This window comes from Halichoeres trimaculatus, unplaced genomic scaffold (assembly GCF_033239565.1).
Source record: "Halichoeres trimaculatus isolate MK-OKI-2021-1 unplaced genomic scaffold, fHalTri1.1 fHalTri1_scaffold_10, whole genome shotgun sequence".
Lineage (NCBI taxonomy): Eukaryota > Metazoa > Chordata > Actinopteri > Labriformes > Labridae > Halichoeres > Halichoeres trimaculatus.
The window spans coordinates 36,554,022-36,578,360 of NW_027437187.1; the positions used below are offsets into that span (position 1 = coordinate 36,554,022).

A 24,339-nucleotide genomic window follows, 5' to 3' on the forward strand; every position below is an offset into this window, starting at 1 on the left:
TAAAAATTTTGAAAATGTTGGGCATTTCAAAATTTATGCAAAACTTTGAATTTTTTTAACTTTCAGAGTTTCTGCAAATTTTGCATAGTTTTGAAATTTCCAAACTTTTTGAATTTTTTGCAAATTTCGAAAAATTCCCAATTGTAAGACAGTTTAGCAAATTTTTGCAATTTTTGCAGTTTTCCAATTTTGGACTTTCTGCTATTTTTTGCAAAGTTTTGAACTTCAAAATTATTTTCAAATTTTTGCAAAGTTTTTAAAATTTCACTATTTTTTTTTGCAAATGTTTGACATTTTAAAATTGTTGCAATTTTTACCGTTTTCAATTTTTTCAACTTTCTCTAAAGTTTTGCAAATCTCCAATGTTTTGAAAGAATTTTTGCAAATTTTAGAAATCAGATTTTTTTTGAAAATTTTACAAATTTTTGGCATTTACATATTTTTTTTAATTTTTGGAAATATGTTTAGAATTTAAAATTTGATTTATTTATTTTTTGTTGTTTTTTAAGATTTTTAAAATTGTTGCAAATTTATTAAACTTTAAATTTTTTGAAAGCTTTGTAAATTTTTTGAAATTCCATTTTTCGGACATTTTTGACATAGTTTTATTTCCCAATTTTTTATCATTTTGCAGTTTTTTTTAAACTTTTGCATATGTTTTAAATTTCAAACTTTTACATTTTTTCAGATTTATTAAGAATAACAAACGCAGACATCACATGTGCATTTTATAAACTCTGAAACTCCTAGTTTAGTCAAGTTTCCACTTAATTTAACTATGTATTGAATTTTATTCACCTGTGAAGATAAAGTAGATTTTGCGGCTCTTGAACGACTTTAATCCAGGTGAAAAAATTGGCTTCTTTGAAAGTAAAGATTGCAGACCCCTGGTCTAAACCAATGCGTTACAGCCTGTGACTTCCTCTTGGCTCATCGGGAATGTTAAAGATTTTATATTCTCTGTGTTTTGCAGCTTGTGCACATTTGAAATGGCAGTTTTTACACTTCTCGTTTACTTTAACATGGAATTCTGGGAAATTGTGCCAGAATCCTCTCCTCTTCTCCACAAATACAGTAAACACTCTTCTGTCTTCATGTGTTACAGTTACAGTTTATAAGGTTCGGTGTAAAAAAAAAGTGTACAGGCTTATTTCTTTGCCCCTGCAGCGTCTCTGAGCGTACCAACATGCACACAGACTCCCAGGCATGAATAATTAACACAGATGCAAAGAAATGCATTAACTAAGGTTGTGTCATTAATATGCAACATGCACAGCAGCCGCATAAATTACAACTCCCACATGAAGCTGGAGTTTCTGTCTCAGGGCTCCTCTCAGGTCGTGAAGGAGGTGTATGAGCTCGTAGAGGTCAGGCCTCCTGTTTCCTCTGAGGGGGACAATGGCGATGGCGTGTATATTTTGTTCATAACCTCTGTTTCTGCGTCCTCTGTCAGCTGACAGCGAAGAACATCCAGTGCATGCGGACCCTCCTGAACCTGGCTCACTGCCACGGGGCCGTGCTGGGGACCTCCTGGCAGCTGGTGCTGGCTACGCTGCAGGTACGACCGCCACCTGGTAGCACATGTTTACACCTCACAGCACACACACATTCATATGTATGTACACATGCTAATCTAATTAGACAGCCGTGTGTGTGTGTGTGTGTGTGTGTAGTCCCTCTGCTGTGAGGCGTTAATGACGCTCAGGATGCAGGAAATGATCGACTCACAAAGACTTTCCTCCCAAAGCAAACCATCAAAACGTCTTTCTTTGCTCCTTTTAAAGCGGTTTGTGTGAGATGAGACAGAAAGGAGCTCAGTCAAACTTCAATCAGCTGTAACTCATTTGCATTTCCTCTCATTAAGGATCTGTAATTATCTGCCAGTCTGTCTGTGCACGCCGTGACCTTGTTGCTGGGTGTAGGTGTAGTTTCTCCTCTCATCAGTGTCGCTCTTCTCTTGCAGCACTTAGTTTGGATCCTGGGGCTGAAGCCGGGGGTGGGTGGCGCCCTGAAGCCGGGTCGAGCTGTGGAGGGACCCAGCACGGTGAGTCTTCGTAAGGAAACAGGATTCAAGTTTTTTTTATGTTTATTATAAATTAAACTCATCATTTGTGTCTGTGGCGTCTGCAGGTGTTGACCACAGCCGTGATGACAGACCTGCCCGTCATCTCCAACATCCTGTCCAGGCTGTTTGAGAGCTCCCAGTAAGGACCAGTGCTCCATCCTCACAGCGGTGTTGTTGCTTTGTAAAATGTGAACTCGTACCTGATGTGCATGATTGGTTTTTGTGCTGCAGGTACCTGGACGATGTGTCCCTGCATCACCTAATCAACGCTCTCTGCTCGCTGTCTCTGGAGGCCATGGAGATGGCGTATGGGAACAACAAGGTAAACACCGGTTTGCTCCGTCTGCTACACCGGACACACCTCTGTGCTTTTGTTGTGTTTCCAGCAGGTTTGAATGTTTAATAAATATATTAATTTATCTAGGAGCCGTCTCTGTTCGCTGTGGCCAAGCTGCTGGAAACCGGCCTCGTCAACATGGATCGTATCGAGATCTTATGGAGACCCCTGACCGGCCACTTACTGGAGGTAACGTTTGACATTTAGAGCTGCAGCCCACAGGGGGCAGCACTGAGGTCATATCTGCTGCAGATAGAGAATTTTCAAACAGATGCATCCTGGGTATAATTTAGCATAGAAAGACTTTGACCCTTGCGTAAAACCTGTGAAAGTAAACCACCTTTTCCAGTCTGATGATTCTCTGAAACACGCCCTCTCCTGAATCCTTTGAGTCAAAAAGAGGTTGAGAAAAAGCAGATTTTTACATTTTCCAGCCCATGATACAGCAATAAGTGGGGATGCACTGAAAATTCGGAAACAGACACTGATCCAAAAGTACATTTTCAGCTTCGGCTGAAAGATTTCTATTACCGCGAATGATGATGCAAACAAAAACCATGGCCCACACGCTCTTGTCTGGATAAGGACTTACATGTCTACAGCGTGGATAAATTTCTGTTTATCAGAGAAAAACCAACAGATTGTGGTTTGCAAAGTACCCAATGCGCAGACGAGAGATGACCCGTGATGGTTGGTCTTGATAGACTTGTCTCTCCGAACCAGATCTCATAAATCAAGTCTTTACCTTGTTCTTTTAATGAACAGACTAAATAGCCTTATGTTATTTATTTATCTTGTTTACATGACGGGATGGTCACATGTTTACAGTTCTCCTTTGCTCTCAGGCACAAACGCCTGAGCACACTCTGTGTCATGGACAGGGAGTCAGGAAAAACAATGTCTCAACCCCCACAAGATGTGCAGAAAAACAATTATGCCTTTTTAAAGCGCTCCCAAAGTCATCTCTGTGAAAACGGCATTCATCTTTGAAGCTTTAACTTTTTATTTTTCTATTGAAATGCCTTGATTTTAGTGAGGTTAGTACACAGTCATAAGATCTGTTTTCAACAAGCGGTTCAGTTCAGTTCAGTTCGTCTCAGTACAGCACACATTTTGTGGCGTCTCTATTGGCTAATTCCACAACAGGTCCCCAGATAACTGACACGTAACGTCCCTTACTGTCCCACTTTTTGTATTCCCCAATATCATACCACATTTTGTTCCGCCCTGTACCGTCCCACGTTTCTACTGCCCCGTATCATCCCACTTATTGTACTGCCCTGTATCGTCCCACTTTTCTTACCGTCCCGTATCATCCCACTTTTCTTACCGTCCCGTATCATCCCACTTTTTGTATTGCCCTGTACCGTCCCACTTGTTGTATTGCCCTGTACTGTCCCACTTTTTGTACCGTCCCACTTTTTGTACTGTCCCGTATCGTCTCACTTTTTGTACCGTCCTGTACTGACCCTCTTTTTGTACCGTCCTGTACCGACCCTCTTTTTGTACCGTCCTGTACCGACCCTCTTTTTGTACCGTCCTGTACTGACCCTCTTTTTGTACCGTCCTGTACCGACCCTCTTTTTGTACCGTCCTGTACCGACCCTCTTTTTGTACCGTCCTGTACCGACCCTCTTTTTGTACCGTCCCACTTTTTGTACTGCTCTGTGCTGTCCCACTTTTTGTACTGTCCCATACCGACCCTCTTTTTGTACCATCCCGCATCGTCCCACTTTTTCTACCACCCCGTACTGACCCTCTTTTTGTATCCTCCTGTACCGTCCCACTTTTTGTACCCTCCCACTTTTTGTACAACCCTGAATCATCCCACTTTTTGCTCTGTCCTATACCGACCAGTTTTTTGTACTGCCCTGTATTGTCCCGCTTTTTTTACCGTCCCACTTTTTGTACCGTCCCTTACTGTCCCACTTTTTGGTACCCTTCTGTTGGTGATTGGGACATACCAATCTGACCCCAAAAGCTGGAGCTAGAGACACTGCGGTCCGTTGATTGGTGGAAAGAATAGTCACTTCTTGTGATGTCTTCCATCGTTGCTCTTAGTTTACTGTGTGGTGTTTTTCTTCTTCGTTGGATTTATTAGCGGGGTACACTGTGTCGTGTTGCTATTGCGTCACAGTATTGTAGAGCCAACGCTGCTATCAGCATTAGGCTTACACGCTGCTGTGTGTACCCAAGAAGGGCTTTATCTGACCCGTACAAACCTGGACTGATCCGTACCGGACCGCTTGGTGGAAACAGGACTTTAGCCATGAATGCAGTGGTACTAATAACTGGCGCAATATTTTCTTTTGGTGTTTCAGTGCATCTCTATCAATAACTCCTCCAGCTTAGAAACAAAGGAAGTTGTTAAAGCAAATCTTTCATGGCATCAGAGTTTGTTGATAAGAATAAACCTTGTGAATACTTTTTTAGATGTGACAGCTTTAAAAATGGTAAAATATCACTCTTAAATATTCCAGATATTTGATGTAAAGTTGCATCTGCAGTATAGAAATAATATTTATAATCTTTTTGGATGATTAGCTTCATGTTTTCAGATATAAATGCTCAAATCCTCGTGTGTTTGGACGTTTCTTCACATGTTCTTTGTCTATCTCTCCTCTTTTTCGCTCTCCTGTCTGTTGCAGAAGGTAAGCTCTAATTCTCTCCTCCATAATCATTCGGCTTCCTCTCCTGTCTGTTTCTCCTCCACCCAATCTGTTCCCTGTCTCCTCTCAGTCTGACGGAGCTGAGAGGTCGCTGTGTCAAAATGTGTCCGCAGTGCGTTTCCCTCCGATTGCTCCTGATGTTGTTGCCAAAAATTGCATCGTCTGATCGTCTCCGAAGCCCAATCTGAAGCTTGCAGGCTTTTCTGATCGTACACCCTGCTCTGATATCTCAGACATCACCTTTCCTGTGTTTTTGTTTAGACAGATTCATCCTGGTGATGATTGAGATCTAAAGTGTGATCCAGCTGGATCGCTGAAGCCAAATTGTTTGGTAGAAACACACGGAGCGTCTGGGTTTGGAGCTGTGCTGGCTCCCCTTGAGGAAATAAAAGCAGAAACCTCCCCACGGAGCAGAGATGATTTACTTGGAAGAGGAGCTTAAAACATGAGTAAAAGTGTATTTTCCTCTGAGCCCGGCCTCTCCGTGTGTCTCTATACGTGGATGATTCCTCTGTCTGTCACAGCGTGTCCTGTTTTCTCAGGGGATCCCAGTTTCTGTCTCACAGTCTGTAGTTTATCACCCACTCTTTACACCCACCCACCCTCTACGACCACGAGAAACAGGGAGCTCCAACAGCCTCTGCATCAGACCCCTCAGTGCCTGCATGAGTCTGCATTTGTGTGTCTTTGTGGTGTGTCCCTGCAGGTCTGCCAGCACCCCAACTCCAGGATGAGGGAGTGGGGGGCCGAGGCGCTGACGGCACTCATCAAAGCCGGGCTGGCGTACAAGCACGACCCTCCGCTGGCTCAAAACCAGGTACGTAGATCAGCGTTTTCAGCCCCAAAATATCAGTGCTGAAGACCAGTGACCCCCTGCTGGGTGGATACACTAACAGGCCAATTCAATAACAGACAAAAACCAACAAAAAGTCAAATCATACTTAGTTTTTGGGCATATTTAAAAACAGCAGAGGCTGACAAGAGCACTGTACAATGCATGGAATACAATTCAACACAATTTAAACATAAGAGGCTTAAATTAACTCTCTGATTGATTTATGTATTCATTTGATTAACTTATTTATTTTTTGTTTTGATTTTGCTTTCATTATTATTACAAATATGTTCATTAATTTCAAAAATTTCAATAATTCTTGAAAATATTTATTTTGTTATTTTATTTAATTCTTGTAATTTATTTATTTTTAAAAGGATTAAATAATTATTTTAATTATTTATTTCAAATAATTAAAAAATAATTGTAATTTATTACATTTGAATAATTCTTGTAATTTATTTATTTATTTTTACAATTGTAATAATTCTTGTAAACTTAAATTTTTAAATGTCAACATTTATTGTAACTAATTTATTTTTAATAATTAAAAAAAAATTCTTGCAATTTGTTTAATTTAAATTTTTCTTGTATTTTATATTTTTAAAGTTTTAGTAATTCTTGTAATGTATTAATTATCAAAATATTAATAATTCTTGTAATTTATCAATTTTTAAAAGATCAAATATTTCTTGCAATTAATTTTTTTAAATAATTTAAATAATTCTTGTAAATTATTGAAATATAATAATTCTTGTAATTTTTTTATTTTAAAAATTTTAATATTTCTTGTAATTTATTTATTTTAAAAGGTTAAATCATTCTCGTAATTTATTTATTTTTAATAATTTTAATAATTCTTGTCATTTATTTATTTTCAAAGATTTAAATTATTCTTGTTATTTATGTATTATTAAAATTTTTATTTGATTATTTTTATATAAATATATATATTATTTAAGTATTAATATCTTTTGATTGTGTTTTTATGTCATTTGTTGACATATAAATTTTATTTCCTGCTTTCTATTTTTGTTTTATACTTATCTGTACCTTTTTTCAGGAAAAAAAATAAATAAAAAATTTGAAACCCCCAAAAACAACATAAAAACAGCATAAAGAGATAGAAAAGCAATGGTAAATGAATCATAGTAATAATAATGATAATAATAATAATGATGAGCAAAAAGTGTTGATGCAAGTTAAATTTGTTTTGCGAGCTCCCAGCTCCTCTGCATGCCAATGTGGAAAAATCCTGAGGTGGAGGACTTCCTCAGTCCATTCTCCAGATCAAGAAAACTCATCAGCTGCCTACACAGCAAATGGAGAATAATATCAAACATACATGTGCAGAAATGGGCGCTAACATGTTTGGTCTGATGTGTCCTCCCCTCTGACATTAACACACAGTTAGAGCAGCTGTGTGACGGTAACGGTGCAGAAACTCAGTGTTTCATCCCGTGTGTGTCTCTGCCCAGAACGTGTGTGACATTTGCGAGCTCTCCTCCTCTGTTTCAGTGTTTGGTTGTAGATAAGAGCGCGCTGAATGCTTTAAAGGAGGGAAACATAAATGTCACAGTCACTTACCCTTGTCCCTGAGGAACACAGAGGCTGTGACCTTCACCTCAGAGGGAAAGATAAAGGGAGCGGCACAGAGAGGATCAAAGCGGGGCAGGAGAACGGAGCGCAGGTTAATAGAGCAGCACAGAGACTCAGAGACGGCGCTCGTCCTGCAGAAATGCCAAGGACGAAAACTCTCCCACAGAGCAGGCAGAGAGCTGTGGGCACGCGTTAGTCTCTGCATGTTAAAGCGTTAACACAAGTGATTAAACACACACATGCAGACGAGAAAACCTCACCTTATCTTCTGCCCACAGCGGCTGCAGCTCCTGCTGCTGAACCCTCTGAAGGAGTTATCCAACGTGCTGCACGCTGACATCCGCCAGAAGCAGCTGGAGAGCGTCCTGCAGATCCTCCAGAGCCAGGGGGACAGCCTGGGGCCCGGCTGGCCCCTGGTCCTGGGTGTCATAGGAGCCATCCGTAATGATCAAGGGTAAGAGGAGCAGGGTGCAGACTGTCTCTGAGTTTTCACTCCAGTTTCAGCCGGGATAAACGAAGCACTGACGTGGTGCATCTTGTTTCCTGCAGAGAGTCGTTGATCCGAACAGCCTTCCAGTGCCTGCAGTTGGTGGTGACGGATTTCCTGCCCACAATGCCTTGCACGTGCCTCCAGATTGTCGTGGATGTAGCCGGCAGCTTCGGACTTCAGAACCAGGAGCTGAACATCAGCCTGACCTCCATCGGCCTGCTGGTGAGAGGACACACGTTTGGTTTTAGTAAGCTCCAGTCTGCAGGCGGAGTTTCACACAGGTGGTTTGTTCAACTCGAGGTCGGCTAAAGATGCAGCTCGGGGACATTCAGTTCGAAAACACTTTCACATAGTTTACAAGTTCAAATAAACACATTGATCTGGAGCAGGGGTCTGCAACCATTACTTTCATAGGAGCCATTTTTCCTCAGCTCACCTGGATTAAAGTCATTCAGGAGACACAATATCTACTTTATCTTCACAATAAAGACTAAAAAGTGTATAAAATTCACAACATAGTAAAATATCAAGGGAATACTTAGCTAGACCCAAAGGTTTTTATTTTTTTTTGGGGGGGGGGGTAATTTGTGAAACTATGAATGTGATGTCTTAGTTTTTATTTAAAAAAAACGCAGAAATTAAAAAAAAAAGAAATTTAAAAAATTTGCAACCATTTAAAAAGGTTTGAATTTCAAATATTTGAAAACCTTTAAAAAATTTAAGAATTCCAAAAAAAAAAGCAATAAATGCAAGAAAATGTTGAAATAAATTTGCAAAACATTCAAAAATATGAAAATAAAACAATTGGGAACAAAAAAATCGTTTAAAAATAGCAAAAAAATGTGACAATTTTTTTTTTAATTTCAAAAATTTGCAACCAGTAGAAAAATAAAAGATTTCAAGTATTTGAAAACTAATGAAAATTTTGAAATTTACTCAAATTTGCATCATTTCAAAAAGTGTTGTTAAACAAAAATAAACTTGCAAAATTTGTGAGACACTGAGAAAAAAATAAAAAATTTGTTGAATTTTTTTTTTTTTTTCTTTACTTTTTTTAAATCGAAGAGTTTTAAAATTTGCAAAATAAAAAATCAAGTATTGAAAAGTATTGGAAAATGACAAAAAATTGCTTAAATTTTCAAAAATTAGCTAATTTTTTTTTGGGGGGGGGGGTTTGCAGAAATTTGCCAATTTACATTAAAAAAATTAATTTGTAAAATTCCCCCAAATTTGTGAACATTTTAGAAAGTGTTGTTAAACAAGAATAAACTTGCAAAATGTGTAAAATACGAAGAAAAAAAAATAATTTCAAAAATTAGTTAAAATTTTTTTTTTTACTTAAAAAATTTTAAAAAAACGAAAAGTTTTAAAATTTTCAAAATTAAAAAATTAAGTATTGAAAAGTATTAGAAAATTACCACAAATTGCTTAAATTTGCAAAAGTTAGCTAATACTCTATTAATTTTAAAAAAAAAAGGAAATTTGCAGAAATCTGCTAAATTTTATTTAAAAAAATTGCAAAATGAAAAAACTGCAAAATTTTCCCAAAAAATTGATATTTTTCTTACTTTAAGAAATATGTCAAAATTTAGAATTAAAAAAAATTCCAAAAGTGCAAAAAAGTGCAAACATTTTCTTGTCTTTAATCATTAGTTCCCTCTTAGAAAAACAAAATTCCTTTCTTTCAATAGTATTTTTTTAAGCTACAAAGAGCCACTGCAAAGGACTCAAAGAGCCACATGAGGCTCCAGAGCCACAGTTTGAAGACCCTTGATCTGGATTATGGTGTTTTTATGTCATTGATAAACAGGATGGTCTTACATTCAGGGTCTGCTCTTTTACACAACGTTCAACTCCCACCCTAACACCACCGATTTGATTTAGCTTCGCTTCTACCTCATCAGGAGTCAACACAACATGATCCACCTGCATCTGTTGATCACGCACTTTAGAATACACTATTTAACTCACTAATTAGCAATCTGACTAACGGAGAGTCTGATTTAAATGCTTTTTAAACAATAGGAGGTGTAGTAGAAGTCTTTTAGGAGCCAGCAGAGGAGATGTCCTGGGTGGATGTGTGTCAGAGCTGAGGTTGTAGTACCTCCTCAGGAAAACTGACTCTGAAGAATCAGCCCATCGTCCGTACGGTGTGGATGAAATCAGATTTTTTCAGTAATCCTTTAAAAGCTGAAATATAGTTTCTCTAACCTGATTACACCTTTATAGCCTATACGTCTTTGTTTTGCTTTCTTTGATCTAATTTAACTGCACTTAACCTCTCCGCTGACATCTCACAGATACTCTATACAGTATTCAGGACATGCAGAGCCTCGTATCGATCTGTGGTTTACAGGATTACTTCCCCTGGAGTGTGCCAGTTCCTGTGAGATTACTTTATGGTAATAGGATCGCAAAACCGCCAGAAGCATCTCACCAACCCGCTCTCCCCACTTCCCTTCTCGTTTTTTCACCCACAGTGGAACATTTCGGACTACTTCTTCCAAAGAGGCGAGGCCATCACGCAGGAGCTGGAGCGGGAGGAGGAGGCCCAGCAGAAGCAGGCCAAGGAGAAAGGAGAGACCCTGAACAGGCCTTTCCACCCGGCGCCGCCTTTCGACTGCCTGTGGCTGTGTTTGTACGCCAAGCTGGGCGAGCTGTGCGTCGACCCGCGGCCCGCCGTGAGGAAGAGCGCGGGGCAGACGCTGTTCTCCACCATCGCTGCTCACGGGACTCTGCTGCAGCAGCCGACGTGGCACATCGTGGTTTGGAAGGTAGCTCAAAGAAACCTGTCGTTTCTTTTCGTTAAACATTCAGCTGCTTCGAAACAGATTCAAAGATTTAAAGCAGCAATCAGTATCAAAACTTACAGATAAACCTATCACGTCTCTTTGGCCGTCTGAGGTCTGTCCCTAGTTAAACCTTCTCCCCTCCACCCCCAGGTCCTCTTCCACCTCCTGGACTGCGTGAGAACGTCGTCCACCACCGCCGACAAAGAGAAGATCGAGTCAGGTGGCGGGAACATCCTCATCCACCACTCACGTGACACAGCTGAGAAGCAGTGGGCGGAGACGTGGGTGCTCACGCTCGCCGGTGTGGCCCGTATTTTCAACACGAGGCGGTATCTTCTCCAGCAGTTAGGTGAGTCTGTTTGAATCTTCGTTTCAGAGTCAGACACAGGGTGGGATATGGAGTTCCACAAGGCGCAGTGCTTGGACCACTTCTTTTTATTTATTTCTTTATTTTAATTATCTTTTTATTTATTAAAACGCTGTCAATACATCACGTTTTAAGACATCTTTGATACAATTTTTCCTTTTTTTTTTTTTTTTGTTAAAACAAAACATGGATTAGATAATATAACATTTGGATATTTAACATACTAAATCAGATTTAGATAAAATGTCTGTATCATTTCAAATGTGGATTTATTTTCGTGGGACTATTATTCTGAATGGAAGAGGATTGGGGCTGCTGAAAAAAGAGTAAAAAAGAAATATATTTGTCTTCTGGGAAAAAAGTCACAATTCTGATTTTTTTTTCCTCAAAAAAAAACCAAAGTAATAAAAAAGATGTTTTTTTTCAGTGGTCCTAATCCTCTTCTGCTCAAATGACTCAATAAACAAAAAAAAAAAATAATAATAATAATTAAAAAAAAAACATTATTTTTGTCTTTGTCAGTTAAGGACTCTGTCATTTAATTCCACTACACTTTCTGCCAAATATCTTTTTAGTAAACATCTATAATAAATTAAAAAGAAGGCCAAAAGAAAAAAAAGGCCAAATTTTTTTCACTTTTTTGTCTGGGAAAATTCAGACTTCTGGATTTTTTTCCAGAAAATTTAGAGAAAAAAAAGATGTTTTTTTTCAGTGGTCCTAATCCTTTTTCTGTACAAACAGCTCAATAAACAAAACAGAGAAATTAAAAAAAAAAAAAAACATTATTTTTGTCCTTGTTAATTTAGGGCTTTTTCATGTGTTTCACTAGACCTTCTGCAAAATATCTTTTTAGTAAATATTAAAAACAAATTTAAAAAGAAAGCCAAAGAAAAAAAGGAAAAATGAAGGCCAAGATTTTTTTGTTTTGTTTTTTTCTGGGAAAAAAGTCTGAATTCTGATTTTTTTTTTTTGTTAGAAAAATAAAGTAATTAAAAAATTGATGTTTTTCTCAGTGGTCCTAATCCTCTAAACATCTATAACAAATTAAAAAAAGGCCAAAAGGAGGAAAAAAGAATAGATACATAAATAAAAAAAAACTCTGTAGTCAGCTGTTTTTGTGTTATGGCTTTTTTTTACTTGATATTAACCGTAAACATGTATTTCTTTACAAAACCCGTATCTTCTACTGTCATTTTCCAGAATAGATTAGTTCAAACTTTTCTTTTCCTTTTATTAAAGCTTCTTCTTGGAATGAAAACCTGTTTCTCTGTTATGCAGACAACTCTCAGGTGTCTATCAGTGACGCCAGGAGAAACCGTTAAAGCGTGTTCGTATGTCAGTGTGAAAGGTGCAGAAACAGCCGAGCTCTCTGTGATATCAGCGTACATAATGTAAAGCAGCATATGGACAGAATTTGTATTTCTCATCACTGACTGCTCTAAATGTTTTTATCGCTGCCAAATTTAAGAGTGACTCATGTTAGTGCGCACTACGAGCTCTTCCTACAGACATCCCAGGATCAGTGAGTCAGCATGGCTGGCAGTGTGAGATCACTGTATCAGATTAGGATTGAATCAGAAATGGCTCCTACACAGTTTTAAATGTTAGCCGGTCAATGCCAGGAAACAATCCCGTAATTAATCAGCTCGTCACGAAAAACTGTGAAAACCTCTGAAAACAGAAACCTGCGAACAGGTACGGCTAAAAACATCCAGGTAACCGAACATCGGTCTATGTTTATGATGCGGATGTGGTGTTTTTCATTTCATGATTCTTCAAATGTGTTCAGAGAAAGTCAGGCAGGTCAGATTAGAGCTGGACTCTCCTACTACAGAGTCAGAGTTAAAAGGTGCCATATTATGCAACTTTTCAACAAGTTCAAATAGGTCTCAGGACAGTCAATTTAGAGTTTTACGCCTCAAAATCCAGTCATTTCCTGGACTTCAGCCACTCTGTAAACCCTCTCTCCTGAGCGCTCCTGAGAACAAGCTGTTTCTGTGGGCGGAGCTCTAAATGATAAATAGCTGCCCTGTTCACGCCTCCTTTACAACTTCTTTGAACGAGGGTGTGGCTTTCGCTCCGGTAACATGCTGCAGTGTTACATTACATACACATTGGTTCAGTCAGACCAGTTTGATCCAGAGTCTGACCCAGAAGGAGAGGCGCCTGAAGAAATCCAAACTTTTCGGCTGCAGCAGGACGTTTCTGAGTGATTAGTAACTACTGCAGTTACCATCAGGTAAATAACGCTAACGTTAGCAGCTTGGTGCTAACCAGAGTTATATGACCATACCGAGCAGAAAAAACTGCGTGCAGCCTGGACTGTTAGTTTTTCCAGACAGTACCATGAGTAGGGATGGGTACCGAATTAGGTACTTTTATAGGTACCGACCAAATTCTGTCAAAAGTACTGGGTACAGATTCACCGATTCAGATAAAACCAAAAGGTACCATGTTTAGATACCTAAGTTCATCCTTGTGACTGTGAAGGAGTGGAAGAGTAGGTGATTTTCCATGCTGGACATGAACACAGCATTGCAAGGTTATATATTGAAATATTACCTCATAAACACAAAAAAGTACCAAAAATTGGTACCGTGAAGTACCGGTACCGACTGCTAGGTACCGGGCATCGGCACCATATCATTTCAAATGTGAAAGGTACCCATCCCTAACCATGAGGGACCTCTATCAAGCAAACTAAACTGCTGCAGTAACACACACATTAGAGGTGACTGTGGTCTTAGCGTCCATAATAACAGCTGAGAGTGTGTTAGCTACCCTGTAGCACAACATTAGCTCCGCCGGGGGCTACCGCGACAAGTAGTCACATCCGTCCAAACAGAAGATAACATAATGTATATAAAGCTATAAAGCTAGCTTCTGAAATATATGTCCATATATCTTCTCTTTAAAGCTATGGTCTACGATCTGAAACCCAGTTTGGCTAAAGAGACACTTTTGAAAAACGCAGCCTCACTCACCCCTCCCCTCCATGTTCCAAGATCCTGCCCCCCAGCTTGTATCGCCCTTCTTCGCCACCTAACAACACGCCCCCTCCGAAAGAGCAAGAAGCCGGCCGGGAGAAAATGTAACAAACAGACAGTCATCCTCCTTGTAACACACAGTGTTAGCTTTTTCAATTGGACCGGAGCAACAAAACCATGAATTAGCCGGTGAAGCAGGTCTGGTGTTACCACTGCCAGCTGATCAGAGCAGAGCCGACTGTGGGCGGGGCTTTACCTTTCTCAGCGTGTCTTCACCAGCTCAGTTTACGATGCTAAAGATGTGTGGCTAACCTATGCTAACATCTATAGACAGAGCCGACCCGTTCAACCAGCAGCGTTCAGTCATTAGCCAGTACAGGCTCAGACTAACCAGAGTTATTCAGCTGACATCTCCCAATGTGGGAAACAAAGTCATTACCTGTTGCGGCGAACAGCTGTTTGCCAGCTGATACGTGAAGCAAAGCCTCGGTTTCCCTGTGACTGTTAAAGCTAATTAGTTTGTGTTTAGCCCTATGTGTAACTGAGCGCGCCCGTCCTGTCAGCTGGTTCATGTGCACCTTAATTGCTCAGCTGTGTCGAATCAAGCAGGAGGAAAGGAGAGGTAAATGTGAGCAGGTCAGATCAGTTCGGGTTTCTCATCAAGCTATCTACTGAGCTGTGTGTGTACCAAAATCCAAGAGCTGAACGGACAGCCGGTAAGATCACACTTATTTCTTTTGTGGATACAGCGAGGCACTTGTTGTGGTGGTGAGGCACTGTGGCGTGGGGGAGAAATGTTTGTGATTGTGGTGGATCCATGGCCGCTTGTGAGGAAATTAGAGAAAGTGATAATTTTTCCGCCTGAAATGTCAAACTGAGTGTTTCACTGTTCAACAGAAACTCAGCTGTCATGACGCTTCGGTAGCTGAGCAGCTAGCTGACGTGAGAGGGGTAGTGGGGAAGGAGGAGGTGGGACCATGGGCATGACGGTGCGATGCGAGGGAGACGGATTGGATGGACTCACGGATCTATCCAAACCCCGCATGCAGCTTTGCAGCGGATATACCGAATGGATTTTTTTCGGGTTTTTTTGTCTTTATATTGTGTAGATTGGACCATAGGACCATAACAGCCCTATAAACGGTATTATTAAGATGTACAAAGCTTCCAAATCGTAGACCGTAGCTTTAACTTGTGTCTCAGGGAGGAGAAATCACGGTTTCTGTGAGGAGAGGATCTGCTGACAGAGTTCATTAACAGGAAGCTGTAGCGTGGACTGATACTCCCACCGTTCTGCTGATGGCGCCCCCCATGGGGCCTCTCTGAACCTCTGTGATCCGCCTCATGTTGCTTTCACATATTAAACCGCTAATTGTCTAGTTTTAATTACAGCTGACACACACACACACTGTTAATTGGCGCCTTCGCACTCTGCTGTCGTTTCTCCAGGTGACTTCTTCGAGGCCTGGGAGGTTCTCCTGAACCACATCCAGTCCGCCGCTCTCAGCAAGAACAACGAGGTCTCCCTGGCTGCGCTGAAGAGCTTCCAGGAGATCCTGCAGATTGTGACCCCCAACAAGGACTCGGATAAAGCCGGTGATGCACTCGCTGCTATGGGCGTCCCCCCTGTGCTCATCGACCCCCTGTCGGCGTCCGGTCCTGGAAGACCTTTGGTACGATCAGACTCGCTGGTGGAGCGGCTGACGCGGTACAACGGCGCCGAGCTGCAGGCACCGCCCCCAGGGGAGGAATCCGCCTTAGAAGACTCTGCGTTGTGGTGGTCGGCGTGGAACACGTGGTATCGCACTGGAACGGACAGCACGAGGCCCCCTAGTGGCCCGACGGAGAAGCTGTCCTTCATCCCCAGCCAGCCTTTCCTGACGGCGCTGATCCAGATCTTCCCGGCTCTCTACCAGCACATCAAGACCAACTTCAGCATGGAGGACCTGAAGAAGCTCGGGGTCATCCTCCACGGCGCCGTCTCCGTGCCCATCAGCAGCGACGCCTCGCCCTTCATCCTCCCCTCCTACACCGAGGCCGTGCTGACCAGCCTGCAGGAGGCCGTGCTCACCGCCCTCGACGTCCTGCAGAAGGTGAGTGAAGACGTGACGACAGAAAGCAAAGAAAGGTGTTTTTTTGTTTATTTCAGTCGTTACGTAACAGAGAAAACCACCGAGATCAGGACTGAAGGTGTTTCATGTTGACTCTGGGGGGTCCTGGTTATATAAGACCTGCTCAGATCGAGTCTGGCCTTCATCCCTGCTTTCTCTCCCTGGTTTTTCTCTGTTTTCGTCTTTACTCACTCCAAAACTGACATTTGACAAACAAACAACTTTAGAGAGGATCCAGCTTTATTAAAGAATGGGAGGAAACTTGTTTATAGCCTTAAACTTTAGACTCACATCGAGTTGCCCTCCTGCTTTAAAAAGAGTCGATCTGAACGCCAGAGTATCTTTGATGCTACTTAAGAAAACATTAACTTCTCAGACTTTGAAGAGAAAGAAAGAAATGTCAATGACAGCTCTTGAAAACCTGTCATAGTTAAGTTTCATTCAAACTAAGATACAGAAACACAATAATGAGATTTGTAAAAAAAAAAATATCCTGAGACAAATACAAGATCTGCAAAAAGCAAGTAGGTCAAGAAGGAAGCATACAAGACAAGAAGGAAGCGTGCCAAACAAGTTGAAAGTAAACAAGACTATCAAGAAGCCTACAAGACAAAAAGGAAGCATACCAAATAAGTAAGGAGTGATCAAGACTAGGAAAGCATTTAAGACAAGAAGGAAGCACTCAAGAAAATAAGGAAGCATGCAAGACAACAAGGGAGTATGCTAGACAAGAAGGAAGCATAAAAGACAAAAAGGAAGCATGCAAAACAACAAGTAGGCATGCTACACTTAGGAAAGTATGCCAAAAAAGTTGGGAGTAAACAAGTCTAACAAGAACCATGCACTACAAGAAGGAAGATGAGAAGCAAGAATATAGCGTTCAAGACGAAAAGAAATCATGCAAGACAAGGGGGAAGCATGCCAAATAAGTTTGGAGTAAAAAAGACAAACAAAAGGCATTCAAGACTAAAAGGAAGCTCTCAAGACAAAAAGGAAAATTACAAGACAATAAAGAAGGATGCAAAACAAGAAGGATGCAAAAAAGATAGGAAGGAAGCATGAGAGATTGTTAAGAAGGAAGTATGCCTAATAAGTTGGGACTAAAAAATACTAGCAATTTACTACTAGCATTTAAGACAAGAAGGAAACATTCGAGACAATAAGGGATCATTCAAGACAAGAAAGAAGCATGCAAGACAGAGAGAAAGCAAGTAAGATAGGAAGGAAGCATGAGAGATTATAAAGAAGGAAGTATGCCTAATACATTTGGACTAAAAAATACTAGCAAGAGGCATTTAAGACAAGAAGGAAGTATATAAGACAAAAAGGAAGCATTCTAGACAATAAGGGATCATTCAAGATGAAGAGAAAGTATGCAAGACAATAAGGAACCATGCAAGACAATAACAAAGTATGCTGGACAAAAAGGAAGCACACAAGACTAGAAGGAAACATGTGACACAAGACAAAAGCATGCAAGACAAAAAGGAAGAATTCAAGACTTAAAGGAACCGTGCAAGACAATAAGGAAGCATGCAAGACAAGAAAGAAAGAAGGAAGCATGCAAAACAAGAAGGAAGCGATTAAGACAAGAAAAAAGCATTCCAAATAAGTTAGGCGTAAAAAAGACTTGCAAAAGTAATCAAGACAAGAATGAAGCTTGCCAAATAATTTTGAAGTAAAAAAGACAACCAAAAGGCATTCAAGGCTGAAAGGAAGCGCTCAAGACAAAAAGGAAGTTTGCAAGACAAGAATTAAGGATGCAAGACAATAAAGAAGGATGCAAGACAAGAAGGAAGCAAGCAAGATAATAAGGAAGCATGAGAGATAGTAAAGAAGGAAGTATGCCTAATAAGTGAGGACTAAAAAATACTAGCAAGAGGTATTTAAGACAAGAAGGAAACATGCAAGACAAGAAAGAAGGATGCAAGATAAGAAGGAAGTGCCAAATAAGTTTGGAGTAAACAAGCCTGACAAGATGCATTTAAGACAAGGAGGGAGCATGGCAAACAAGAAGGAAGTCTGCAAGGAGAGCAGGAAGCATGCAGGACAAAAGGGCATGCAGAATGAGTTTGGAGTGAAGCATGCAGGACGTGCAGGACAAGTGAAAGTCTGACAGGAAGTCTATGAGATGATCATGAAGCTTGTAAGAAAATCAGGAAGCATAAATAAGAGCATGTTTAGAAAAATGACACAAGTTTAGAAAGTAAAGCATGTGAGGAAGCAGCAGCTTCAGCTCAGATTGAATTATCTAATTATCAGTTCCTCCTTGACGAGGTTAAACCTGTTTCTGGTAATAAATGAATATAATGCGGTCCCTAATGTGTAATAACTTCAGTTGTGTCCCTGAGAAATGCAGAGCCCTCCCTCCTCATCCCCACAGAGATGTTTGTGCTCATATTGTCTCCTCTCAGCCCAGGAAACAACGTGTCAGTCTGTTAAATTATGCAATGTGCAGTCCCGTGGTGGATGTCAGCAGTGTTTGTTCCTCCCTTCCCTCCCCGCTGCAGGCCATCTGTGTGGGCCCAGAGAACCTGCAGGTCATGTACCCGGCCATCTTTGAACAGCTGCTACTCTTCGTGGAGTTCTCCTGCAAGCCTCCTCAGTACGGCCGGATGGAGACCAAACACGTGGCCAATGCCAAATACAACCAGGTAGGGGGGAGAGGAGCTCCGCAGAGCTTGATGTCTTTTTACAAACACTGTTTCTCATGTTTCTCTCTGACCATTCTTTAGAAAGTCACCCCTCTCCTCCTCCTCTTCCTCTTCCTCCTCTTATAAAGCCCTGATTGTGTCTCCTCATGAGGCTGACGGACAGGTTCCTCTAACCTGAAGTCATCTTCTCTGCATCATGGTTCCTGCAGCAGCACACAGAGAGATGTTCACTAACTCTTCTAAAAATGACACAAAAAAATGAAACTTGGGAATTTTCTCGTAAATGAATTCATTCATTAAACTTCAAACAGATTTTTTTCATAATGCAGTTTTGTAACCAGGGACTTTTTTAAACCTGTGATATTAAGCATGTGCTCTGCCTAGGGATGGGGATAGAGAATAGATGAGATACGATTCAATCCATTCACATCATTGGCCTTTACGCTTAACGATTCCCTTATCCAATCTTTACATCACACCAAAGCAGCCGGACCTTAGCTAAGCAGATAATAACAGGTCCCCAAGAAAATTCTAATTCAGGATTTTTATCTTATATTTTACAGAGGAAATGAATTCACAAAGAAATGTGCATTGCCAAGGGTCTTCAGCCTCATGTGGCTCTTTGACACCTTTGCAGTGTCTCCTTGTAGCTTTAAAAAATATTATTAAAACAAAGAATTTTTATTTTACTTACAGAGGGTATTTATGATTAAAGAAATTGACACCAAATAAAACCATGCTTTAACATTTTGTTTAACTAAATAAGCATCATCTCTTGCAATAAAGATTTTTGCAATTTTTTTAATCTTTAAATTTTGTAAATTTCAATTTTTTGGAATTTTTTCAATTTAAAAAAAAAATTCAAATTTGGGGATTTTGAATTTTTTTTTAAATTTGCAATTTTTTAAAAAGAATTTTGGAAGAATATGCAAATGATTTTAATGTCATGTAAAAAATGCTTTTTTGTCCTTTTTAAAATTTTAATGTAGAAAATGTTGAAAATGACAATTTTTTAATTTTGCAAATTTATGACTTTTTGAAAATTTTTGACAATTCAATATTTTTTTTAAATTTTTGCAATAATTTAAATGATATCTTTGGAAAAATCTGCAAACTTTCGCAATTTGAAAATTTTTGAAAAATTTTGCAACTTCTTAAATTTCATAGATATTTTGCGAATTTATGAAATACGACAATGTAATTTTCTTTATTGTATCATTTGCTCATTTTTTTTTACATTAAAAAATTAGGACATCAAATGAACAATTTTATCAACACAAAAACACTTCTCATTTAGATGATTTTTTACCAATTTGTACTATGTTTTAGGTTTTATATACTCTTTTGTTTTGATTGTGAAGATAAAGTAGATTTTGTGGCTCCTGACTGACTTAAATCCAGGTGATGCGAGGCACAATGGCTTGTATAAAAGTAAAGGTTGCAGACCCCTGTACATTACAGTCTCACAGCAGATTCCTATTCAATACATTGACTGGAAAATCACATTTGATCTAGAAGTCACCAAAAGGCTTTAAACTTGACATTGGAAGGATATATGAATCATTTCACTGTTGAGACGGTGGATAAAAAGCTTTAATTAAAGACTAAATTTAAAGGTCCCAGTGCAATTCTGATACACAGGTTTAAATGTGCTCTGTAGCGCCACCTAGGCACACTAAAACAGCTCTAACGGGCAGTAGGAATGTCATAGAGAGATCAAACCAACATCAAAACGTTTGTCTCATTGAGACGCCCAAATTATATGCCGACACCCCTGACCTATCTGGAACAGGAGGCCAACAATTTGCCTTTCAAAGTAAAATTACCCCACATTTTTGCCCTTTCTATGAAAACGATCTACTCCTAGGCCATAAACGGTATCTGTTTGAAATTTGCTGAGATGATAGAGTGGACCCTGCTTTACAAAGGCTGTGCGTTAAGTTGTTTTTTGGGGAACGGTCTTCGTTTGACAAGCTGTCAAAGTCGGTGAATCCTGAAGAAGCCCTTTCAGCTCCCTCCAATTAGAATGAATGGGAGAGGAGGATCCAGCTCCACACAAGCTGCAGCATTTGGGCATCTTGACAAAAAAGTAAAAGTTGCAAAGCTTGATTGAGAGTTCCGTGCAGCTGGTCATGTGACTGAGTGGAGACTAGACCAACTCTGCTTGAAGGTTTAATTTTATTAAAGGAACTGATAAGGGAATCGTTAAAGAGTCAGATTGATGAGAGCATCTCTGCCTCTGAGCAGGGGATGGGAGTTTTCTTGTTGGTGTTTCATGTCTCGTGTGCTGCTGCTGTTGAATCGTTAGTGGTCTCATCCTCATCCTGGACACTTCTGTTGCTCTGAATCAGTTTAAACTGCCTATGAAGGGGGTCAGACCCCCACCCCTCCCCTCCCCCGCTCTGTGTCCTTGGTGCTAGCAGTGAGTGTTCAGTCAAAAACCCACCACACCAGTTTAATTCAGATATCCTCTCTCGTTCTGTTTCTGGGGACCACTCACTGGATAACCATTTTAGATCCAGCTGTTTGCACCGGTGAGTCCTGCCATCTCCTCCAGCCCCTCCCCCTCCCCTCTTTAGTGTTACTAAGCTGTGCTGAATGGTGGCGAGCTCTCCTGTGCGGTGGATGAGAGATGTAACACCGCACGGTAGGCTGTCACATCTCATCTGCGTCTCCCACTCACTCCATGCTGCCCCTCTCTGCCTGCCACTAACGGTGGTCCTGCCGCTGTGTGCACGGCCTCCGAGCCGTTTCCGTTCTTTCCGTTCAGTTTCGTGTTTGGTGCACATGTGTGGTTCTGTTTCTTTTTTTATAAAGACACACTTTGTAGCGTCAAACCAGCGTCAGAAATCTAACCTGGAGCTTTCAAACACGTCTTTTCTGCTTCCTCAAAGACAAAGTGTGTCTTTAATCGGCTTTGAATGTGACTCAGACAGTAGAGAGCGTAGCTATCAGAGCCTTTCATTCATGTCCTCTGTGGTTTTATCCTCTCTCTCCTTACATCCTGCAGGCTGAGTGGGTTGCCTTAAACTATGTGCCCTTTGCTGAGCGCTCCCTGGAGGTGGTGGTGGACCTGTACCATAAAACAGCGTGCCACAAAGCCGTGATCAACGAGAAAGTTCTGCAGAGCATCATCAAGGTAATTCACTCAGGGTGGAGGGGGCGGGGTTTTAACCGGCAGTAAACTTTGGGTTCAACTTTGGGAACTGGGAGGTTATTTTTCCCAAAACAACGTAGGTAAGAAAAAAGCTTAATCAAGATCTTAAAGACACATTGAGTCCTGTTTTTGTTTTTGCGGGCTCAGTGAGGCTCCAAGATTTAAAGAGAAGTTACAAAAAGTTGAGTTTAAGACACTGCTAGCATTTAAACATGCCAAAGGATGAAGTCATGCAATAAAACCTGATGTAGGAAGAAAGATGGAGACCTCCTCTAACACACTAAGGTCATGGGAACCACATGTATTTTCATACGTTTAGGCCTGTTGTCCACGCGAAACCACAGCTTTACTTCACTAAAAAAAAAAAAAAAGTTTTCTGAAAACTACGGCCAAAGTGAGGATTTTGGAAAACTCTAGTTTCATGGTTTCGTGTAGACACCAGGAGGAAAAGTTTTGGGTTTCTTAAAAGCTGAATCGCGAGGGGTTCATTCTGATTGGTTGCCACGGATTTAAGTCTGAAATATCTGCTAAATCTTTTTCTGCTAAGTCTTTTTTCATCAGCTGACAGTTTTTTCTGGAGTATCCCGTTTAAAGAAGTTAGTTTTATAAATGAACCGAACAGATGAATGAAGGACAGACTGTGTCAGGCTTTTTGCATCCCAATGAAAGAAAAGGGAAAGGCAGGGAGCTTCCAGAGCATCAGATGAAAATTTATTCGTCTTTTATTCAGTTCATTGACTTTAGACTTTAAAGTAGCTGTAAATACTTTAAAGAGTGTTTCTCTGCCCTCCAGTTCCTCCAGTCTTCAGATTTTCTTCAGAAAGTTCAGGGTTTAACTCCTGGTTTCCCTCGTTGAGGCGAGGCTGGCTTAATACGGTTTAATTCGACATGATGTGATTAAAGAGGAGGATATGATATTACAGGGTGAGATATACCATGAGATGCTTTACAATACATTATGAAAGGAAAGACCATATGATCTGATTAAAGAGGATATGATACCACCAATAAGGAAGGTTCTTGGTTCAATTTCCTCTCCGTACAGGAGTTGTCCCAGAGGTCCAGGGACTGTGGGAAACTCCACAGCCACAGTCTGATGGTGTGAATGTGTCTCTATCAGCTCCCGGTGTTCCAGTTCAAAGAGTGACCCTGTAAAGGTGGAGACCTCCAGCTGAACGTGTCAGTGGAGATCCAGGTTAAGGAAGCTCAAACATGGCTCCATCTCTGAGTCTTTACGCTTTAGACGAGAGAGCGCTCAGACTGCTGTTTCTCTGCTCTGAGCTGTTTGGGGCTTTTAGAAACGGTTTAGACCGGGTTATGGCGGCTTTGTGTCAAGAGCTCGTCTCGTTTCAAGAGTCAACAAAGCTATCTGCAGTGAAATAAAGCTCCATCTAAACCAGCACAAACTGAATATCCTCCATGCTAACGGTCTAACTAAAAGCTTATCTGTCTTCTTCTGTAGTGTCATTTTCACTAAAAAGGCCTTTGTTGTTGGTTTACTGCCCTCTAGTGGTCTGGTGGTGTTTCCAAGATCTACCTGAGTCTTAGACCCTCATGGTCAGACAATCGACAGCCTCAAAAAGAGTTTAGATCTGGGGAATGTTACAACACACTATAAAAAACTGAAATTTTATAAAGGTTTTTCATGTACTATTTTCAGCTAAAAACACAAGCTAAAGGCTAAAACACAAGCTGGAGGTAAAAAATGCTAACAGCAAAAACACAAGCTAAAAGGCTAAAACAGGAGCTAAAGGTTAAAACAGACTAAAGGCTAAAACATGAGCTGAAGGCTAAAATACAGGCTAAAAGATTAACCACAAGCTAAAGGCTAAAACATGAGCTGAATGCTAAAACACAAGCTACAAGGCTAAAACACGAGCTAAAGGCTAAAACAGCCTAAAGGCTCAAACACAGGCTAAAGGATCAAACACAAGCTGAAGGCTAAATGCAAGCAAAAGGCTTAAATACAAGCTAGTGGTAAAAAATGCTAAAGGCCAAAAACACAAGCTAAAGGACAAAACATAAGCCAAAGGCTAAATCACTGGCTAAAAGCTTAACCAGAAGCTGAAGGCTAATTCATTAGCTGAAGGCTAAAACACAAGCCAAAAGGCTAAAACAGGAGCTTAAGGCTGAAACAGGCTAAAGGCCATAACACAAGCTAAGACTAAATGCAAGCAAAGCTTAAAACACAAGCTAGAGGTTAAAAAAAAAGCCTAAAGACTAATACAGGAGCTAAAGGCCAAAACACAAGCTTAAGTATAAAACACAGGCTAAAA

At 40.4% G+C, this 24,339-nt stretch overlaps 1 protein-coding gene across 2 annotated transcripts in view; it reads left to right on the forward strand.

The window, feature by feature from the left end:
• mon2 (MON2 homolog, regulator of endosome-to-Golgi trafficking) overlaps nucleotides 1–24,339 on the forward strand; it is a 68,833-nt gene that overhangs the window by 39,502 nt on the left and 4,992 nt on the right. The window contains exons 16-29 of one of the 2 annotated variants that reach the window (XM_074677134.1): nucleotides 1,454–1,558; nucleotides 1,964–2,044; nucleotides 2,131–2,204; nucleotides 2,297–2,387; nucleotides 2,490–2,591; nucleotides 5,778–5,888; nucleotides 7,784–7,959; nucleotides 8,055–8,217; nucleotides 10,476–10,769; nucleotides 10,938–11,136; nucleotides 15,591–16,234; nucleotides 18,763–18,906; nucleotides 21,423–21,440; nucleotides 21,917–22,045. In XM_074677134.1, coding sequence (XP_074533235.1) covers nucleotides 1,454–1,558; nucleotides 1,964–2,044; nucleotides 2,131–2,204; nucleotides 2,297–2,387; nucleotides 2,490–2,591; nucleotides 5,778–5,888; nucleotides 7,784–7,959; nucleotides 8,055–8,217; nucleotides 10,476–10,769; nucleotides 10,938–11,136; nucleotides 15,591–16,234; nucleotides 18,763–18,906; nucleotides 21,423–21,440; nucleotides 21,917–22,045 — 2,331 coding nt within the window. The remainder of the gene's footprint in view (nucleotides 1–1,453; nucleotides 1,559–1,963; nucleotides 2,045–2,130; nucleotides 2,205–2,296; nucleotides 2,388–2,489; nucleotides 2,592–5,777; nucleotides 5,889–7,783; nucleotides 7,960–8,054; nucleotides 8,218–10,475; nucleotides 10,770–10,937; nucleotides 11,137–15,590; nucleotides 16,235–18,762; nucleotides 18,907–21,422; nucleotides 21,441–21,916; nucleotides 22,046–24,339) is intronic. The other variant, XM_074677135.1, reaches the window with a different exon arrangement.